This window comes from Rattus norvegicus, chromosome 1 (genome assembly GCF_021556685.1).
Source record: "Rattus norvegicus strain SHRSP/BbbUtx chromosome 1, alternate assembly SHRSP_T2T, whole genome shotgun sequence".
Taxonomy (NCBI): Eukaryota; Metazoa; Chordata; class Mammalia; order Rodentia; family Muridae; genus Rattus; species Rattus norvegicus.
In genome coordinates this window covers 98,681,643-98,688,798 of record NC_141534.1, presented here as the reverse complement: position 1 = coordinate 98,688,798, position 7,156 = coordinate 98,681,643, and the positions used below count along the sequence as shown (strand labels likewise).

At 48.1% G+C, this 7,156-nt stretch overlaps 1 protein-coding gene across 1 annotated transcript; it reads right to left on the bottom strand.

Annotated features, from left to right (window-relative positions):
• Positions 1-5,548: 5,548 nt before the first annotated feature.
• Positions 5,549-6,036, bottom strand: Ndufb4l3 (NADH:ubiquinone oxidoreductase subunit B4 like 3). The gene is given in 1 exon segment (NM_001401863.1): positions 5,549-6,036. A coding segment is annotated over 1 exon segment (390 nt). The 5' UTR covers positions 5,999-6,036; the 3' UTR covers positions 5,549-5,608.
• Between the last annotated feature and the right edge of the window lie 1,120 nt (positions 6,037-7,156).

The following is a 7,156-nucleotide window of genomic DNA, read 5'->3' as shown; positions in this document are numbered from 1 at the left end:
AAGGTCAAGATACAACCAAGACCTGCTTCCTTCAGCCAGGCCCAGCCTCTCAACATTTCCAGAACCAACTAAGACAGTGCTGAGCAGTGATATATGAGCTCCAGGTATGCGAGCCTTTTGGGGACACTTCTTATACAAACTCTAACGGTAGATTTCAAGGAGTCTCACTAGGTGCAGGGCAGCAGACACCAGAGTGGAGATGGTTGGTTGAAGTTGCTCCAGGTCCCTCTCTACCCAGAGGCAGCATGGTGTTGGGGACAGGCAGACAGGACATGCTGGAACACCACACACATCCCTTCTTGTCCCGATTAGTCAGTGAGCATGGTCACGGGAAGTATGTGGCCACAAACTGCTATGTTTCAAGGACTTCAGTGGCTAGTACCCCAGGATTATAGATAGTCTTAGCTGACCTTAGCTTGAAGGGATAGAAAGTTTCCATGACCTGGGTATTTCCTTAGGTTGAGGAATTCATGGGTGTTATCTTTTCTTACCTTGGGGAAGTGATCTAGATACAACAGAGTCTGTAACAGTGCTGTTGATGGGGCAGGCTTGTATTCCCAGGTTCTCTTGAAGCTTAGACAAGAGAATCACAAGTTCAAACCCTAGATGGGTTACAGAGTGAGTTCATGTCTTTTCTAGGCAACTTAGTATGACCAGGTATCTTACTAAAAAGAAAGGGTGGGCTGGGGGTATGGCTCAGTGGTAGAGCACCTGCCTAGAATCCCCCAGTGAGGGGCTGGGGGCGTGGCTCAGTGGTTAGCCCCTGCCTAGAATCCCCCAGTGAGGGGCTGGGGGCGTGGCTCAGTGGTAGAGCCCCTGCCTAGAATCCCCCAGTGAGGGGCTGGGGGCGAGGCTCAGTGGTAGAGCACCTGCCTAGAATCCCCCAGTGAGGGGCTGGGGGCGTGGCTCAGTGGTAGAGCCCCTGCCTAGAATCCCCCAGTGAGGGGCTGGGGGTGTGGCTCAGTGGTAGAGCACCTGCCTAGAATCCCCCAGTGAGGGGCTGGGGGCGTGGCTCAGTGGTAGAGCCCCTGCCTAGAATCCCCCAGTGAGGGGCTGGGGGTGTGGCTCAGTGGTAGAGCACCTGCCTAGAATCCCCCAGTGAGGGGCTGGGGTGTAACTCCGTGGAAGAGCTCACATCTAGTGCATTCAAGTCCGGAGTTTGATCCTTTCAGCACAAGCAATAAAAACAAAAGCAAACATAACAAAATTCGGCGGTTTTTCTTCAGATTATTTACCCAGCTTCTGGCTTCATTTTATCACAGCTTGTTTTCATCTTCTCTTTGTCTTTTGGTTTTCAGAGTCAATTACCATATGCCACAAAACAAAGAGAACCCCGTGTCTTGCCAGGTGTGGTAAAACACACCTGTAATACCAGCACGCAGCAGGCTGAGGCAGGAGGATGATGAATTCCAGGCCAGTCCTAACTCCCCAGAGAGACTGTCTCAAAACAACAATGACAAAATCTGTTCCCTGGAGTAAATATTTTTGGAATTTTGTTCTTTCTCCTTTCTTAATATTATTGTAGCACAGTGTTCTGCTCCATCTGCCTTCTCTTCAGGTGCTGAATGGCTGAGTTTACTCTTACTCAGGTTTCTGCCCGTCAAAGTGGATTATCTATGCCATTTGTGAGGCTGCTCCCCTCTTTTTCAGGAAAGGACTCCGAGGTCAGTTTAAGCTCAATGTAGTGCAAAGGGGAGTCTAAGAAGAACCTGGCCACAGAGTCAGCCTAAGGATACTGGTCTTCTCGGGCCAGCAGCTTCCTTGTGGGAAGAGGTTCATATGCAAAAGGCTGCCTCCTTACCCCCTCCTGCCATGTGTGTGTGTGTGTTTGTGTGTGTGTGTGTGTGTGTGTGTGTGTGTTTGTGTGTGTGTGTGTGTGTTTTCACATGTGTGCATGCATTATGGTGATGGAGCCCAGGGGCCTTCTGCAGGCAGTGCTAAACAGGTACTCAACTGCTAAGTGACACCTCAGCTCCTCACTGGGGGATTCTAGGCAGGGGCTCTACCACTGAGCCACACCCCCAGCCCCTCACTGGGGGATTCTAGACAAGTGCTCTACCACTGAGCCACGCCCCCAGCCCCTCACTGGGGGATTCTAGGCAGGGGCTCTACCACTGAGCCACGCCCCCAGCTCCTTACTGGGGGATTCTAGGCAGGGGCTCTACCACTGAGCCACGCCCCCAGCTCCTTACTGGGGGATTCTAGGCAAGCGTTGCACTGTTGAGTTACACTCGTTCCTAAACAGTTCTTAAAGTCAACAACAAAAAACAAACAAAGCCCACAAAATCCTGCTGATTGTGAGTATATAGTAAAGCCTTGTGGACACTGACATTTCAAAATCTCCAAAAAGATGAGGGAAGTAAGGAGAAGGTAACACATCTGAAGGGAAAACATTGGAAACCCTGTCAAGATAAGGAGTTCTTTTTTTTTTCTTTTCTTTTCTTTTTTTCGGAGCTGGGGACCGAACCATGGCCTTGCGCTTAAGATAAGGAGTTCTAATAAAGAATAGTATAACGGGCGGGGGTGGGGGGCAGCAAGCATCCACCATAAAGAGAAGAAAACTTGGTTGAACTAAAGGCAGCTCTCCACCTGGAGGTTGCCAGAGCCCTCTGAATAACACGCAGAACTAATAAAACGTCTAGGGTTTGAGTGTGCCCCATATGCATGTGTTATAAACTTAACTACAAATTCCACGTTAAAGTTGTTTGGGAGAGAAGCCTTTGTGGGAGGTAAATAATTAGAAGAGGTCATGAGGGTGGGGCTGACATCATATATTAGTGGCTTTAGAAAAGTGGACAAGGGGCAGGTGGGATGGCTCAGCTGGAAAGGTGATTGTGGCACAAGAAGAATGAGAAGCTGAGTTTGAATCGCCAGCATGGATGTGAAGGGGCAGGGGTTGAAGTATACATTTCTGGTTTGTTTGAAGACTTGGCGGTGCCTTGTGAAGTTTTTCTGGAAGCTGTCTGATGAGAGGATGTTTTGCTGGGACAGACGCAGGACGTATTTTTGAAAGCTGTCTTGTGAAAGGGCATGTGATATTTTGCTAGAGTGGACGCTTGAGAGGATACGTGATGTTTAGAAAGAATATAAATATTAAATATAATATAAATATTATATATACACATATATATATACACAGTGAGAGGCATTGGTTCACCTTGCAAGCTTTGCTGGTCTTTGCTGATCTTCCCTTGTTGTGACTTTGTAGAGAAAAACTCACCAGAGAACTTCTCAAGGTATTTTGGCCACTTCTTGCTGCCTTCCCGGACTTGTGCTGATTCCATGGAGCCTTTCTCACAGTTTCTTCTGGATTGACTGCTGCTACTGACTCGTGCTTGGTGTTTGCCAATTGGACTGGATTTCTGCTACTGATTCGTGTTTGATGTTTTGGACTGGATTGCTGATATCCTGACAACGAAGATTGGAATCACCCCAAAGAACTACTTCTAAGCAGGCCCACACCCCCCTTGTCTTATTAACCATCTTCTGCTACCTCTAGCCAGTGGGCTAGAAAGGAGGTTGAAGCTTTTAAGAACCCTAATTATAGTAGGTTTTGAAAAGAATCTAAGCCTACAAGAGGTGGTGGCATAAACCTGCAATCCTAGTCGGGGGTGGATGGATGCTAAAGGATCTCCAGAGCTGGCTGGCCAGCCAGTCTGGCTCAATTAGTGAGCTCCAGCCTTAGTGATAGACTCTGTACCAAAATACAGTGGGGAACAATAGAGAAAAGCATCGGATTTCCACCTCTAGCCTTTACATATAAGCACATACATGTGCTCATGTCCATGCACACACATAAATACACACATGATTGGGGGAGTAAGAGAGAGACTGGAGCTATCCTAAGAACCCTGTCTTACCATGGGCTATCCAATGCAGTGGTAAGATATAGACACTGACTAGGAGACAAGCAGATGCCAACACAAGGATCTTGATCCTGCTGTGGCTCTAGAACCATAAGCCTAATTAACTTAGAGTCCTTGTAAATTGCCAAATCCTGAAGGCATGGTGGGGCAACCCTGTAATCCCAGCATTTAAGAAGCCGAGGCTGGGGTTGGGGATTTAGCTCAGTGGTAGAGCGCTTGCCTAGGAAGCGCAAGGCCCTGGGTTCGGTCCCCAGCTCCGGAAAAAAAAAAAAAAAAAAAGAAGCCGAGGCTGGAGGATAGTGAATTTGTGGCTAGCAGGGGCTACATAAAGAGATCCTAAGAGACCCTCTCAGTGGGAGGAGGAAGAAATGGAGAAAGGAGGGATAGAGGAGAAAGAAGAGGAGAAGAGGGGGAAACAATGGTCCAGTCTCAGGCATTGTGTTATAGTGACACAAATGGACTAAGACAACCCATGGTCAAACCTCCCGGGTGTTAAAACGGTCTGGATTTGGGTTCCTTCCCTGCTTCTCTCTGTTCCTGTTTTGCTGGCGTGGCCTCTCCTTGCCCTTTTAGCAGCTTCCTCTGCTTTTTAATCTCTGCTTACTGCATTTGTTTTGGGCCTGTCATCAGGAAATTGGGGCTATTTATCTGCCTCAGGCAGCGAGTGAGTCCTCTGGAGCTTCAGCTGGCCACGCCACATTGCCTTGGGGGCCCATTTGAAATCCAATGGGTGCCACATGCTTACCGAATGGATGCTGCACACACACCAAATGGGTACGGCATGCTCCGGAGCCAGACGGCACGCTGCCACCTCATCCAGGCTAAGCCAAATGCTACATAGTGGGGTGAATTCCCCAACACAGGAAGGAAGTAGGCCACTACTCGATCTCTTCTGCAGGGGACGTAATTAAAATCTCCAATGCCTTTTCCCAGGGGTCACTGCAGCTGGAGTGCCTAAATGCCATAAGGGTATGAATGTGTTGCATTTATTATTCTCACCATGGAGACGTCCAAGAAGGCTGACCTTTTCTGCCTCAATAAAAAACGGATTTTGCTGTGGGTCCTTTGACAGCAGCTGAGATCATAAGCCGGGCTGAGACGCAATATTAAACGCTAAGGGACAGAAGAAAGAGATGCCTTCCCTCGGTAGGTGAGAGTGATTGGCACATGCTTGCAATTAGATGGAGAAGAGACTGAGCCGTTCCTGGACCCAGAAGGCTCAGGTGTCTCCCCCACGTCTGTGTGGGACCTGATAGTCACACACTTGGTTCAAGGTTCTTTTGCTTGGAGAAAAGACCCAGAGGCAGACTGCTCCGGAGTTCTGTGGGACTGAATTCTGCCCTGCATGAGAGCTAGCATTCCGGGAACTCCTGTGATATGTCCAGGAGCCCAAGCCACCCCATCTTGAAGCAGCTTCCCAGAGATGTAGGCCGTAGCTGACCCTCTTGCAATGACTTGGCCACAGTGATGTGCAAAACCCTTCCAAACTCAGGACTCTGCTACTTCTGACTGTGAGAGCCCGTCTATGGAGAAACATAATAGCAATCTCTCACAATGGCTGTTTCTCACATAAAAACATGTTCGATGGTAAAACAAACAAACAAACAAACCCCCTTTAGGGACACATGGGATAGATCTCTGATAGCCCCTCTGCCAAATCTTGTCACTACGAAAGCAAGTCTTTTTTTTTTTTAATTAATAGGAGATTTATTGATGCAAGAACAGAGGCATCCTTGATGAACTTAGTAGGAGATGCTAAATTTTCTGTCCAGTTTTCCTTCCTGGATAAGTCTTTCCTTTTTGTCCCTGTCTGTTTTGATAACATAATACCAGAAGATGAGAGGCCCTAAACCTGCCACCGCTCCTAAAAGTGAGTTCTTGGGAGTGGGTCTGAAATTAGGATAAACATTTGCTGATCTTGCATAGGTCCAACGAATCAAGGCAGGATCCTTGATATGCGTTTGGCGTTTGGGATCGTTGTACTGAAGCAGATGCTCCCGTTTAAGTTGGGCCCTTATGCTCATGCGCTCAACCTGCGCCTTTCGGGTCTCCGGAGACATGTCATACTCGACAGGGTCGAGGGTACTGGGGAGAGTGGCCAGGGGTGCAGGCTTATACTTGGAAAACGACATCTTGGCTCCCGAAAGCAAGTCTTTTAAGAAAGGTATAAGTTAACAGGAAAAGGACCAGATGAGTCAGGACAGTAATGACAGACTTTGCTGGACTTCGGAAGGCAGATGAGGAGGGCAGAGTGCAGTCTGACTGACTAGAGCAGAGAAAGTGACATTTGCAGTAACTCAGAGAGGAACAGGAGGTGTGAGCACATTGGTCATAGATTCCTAGGCACTGACAGAGGGCTAGGAAGGTTCTGGAAGCCAGAGCTGAGAGAAAGGGTTAGGAGGAAGACAAACAGAGAGAAGTGAAGTTACAGAAGGTGACCAACAAGAGAAATGAGTGATGTCATAGACAGTGACAGTGTCGGCAGCCACAGGGACCTGTCTCTTACTCAAACCTTTGTTGAGCTGGCAACAGCTGTCCAAAGCAATTGTGCAGGACTCTTCCCTGTAGCTGAACAGTCGCAGGATTCAAGTGTGACAGAAAAGCCAATTTCTATTGCTTATTTTCCTCATGCTGTGAAGAACGTCAGACACAAACATCTTAATAAAGAGATATACCGGGCTGGAGAGATGGCTCAGTGGTTAAGAGCACTGGCTGCTCTTCCAGAGGACCCAAGGTCAAGTCCCAGCACCCACGTGGCAGCTCGCAGCTGTCTGTAATTCCAGGATCTGATGCCCTCCTGTGGACATACATGATGCCCTCATGTAGACATACATGCAGGCGAGAAATATAAACTAAACAAATGCATCCCATGCATCCAGCTCTCTCAGAGGCTGGAAGAGGACATTAGGTCACTTGGATATGAAGTTACAGGTGGTTGTGAGCCACCACATGGGTGCGGGGAATCGACCCCAGGTCCTCTGCGAGAGCAGCCAGTGCTTTTAACCACCGAACCATCTCTCCAGCCTCGGTTTTTTAAAATGGAAAAATAACAACTGTTGGCAGAAGCATAGATAAAGCAAAACCTCATGGATATTCCTAAGAAGAACATTACATGGAAAGCAGTAGCGTGAAACCCAGTGGGAACCAGTCTGGAACTTAACTAACTCCAAAAGGTAGCAAGGGGTTGGGTTGACACAAGAGACTCCATTTTGCACTCAGGTGTCTTCCATAACTGTGCTATTGAACTAGCTGTAGAATATTTATGACTGGTTTTAATGTGTCCTGGGTTA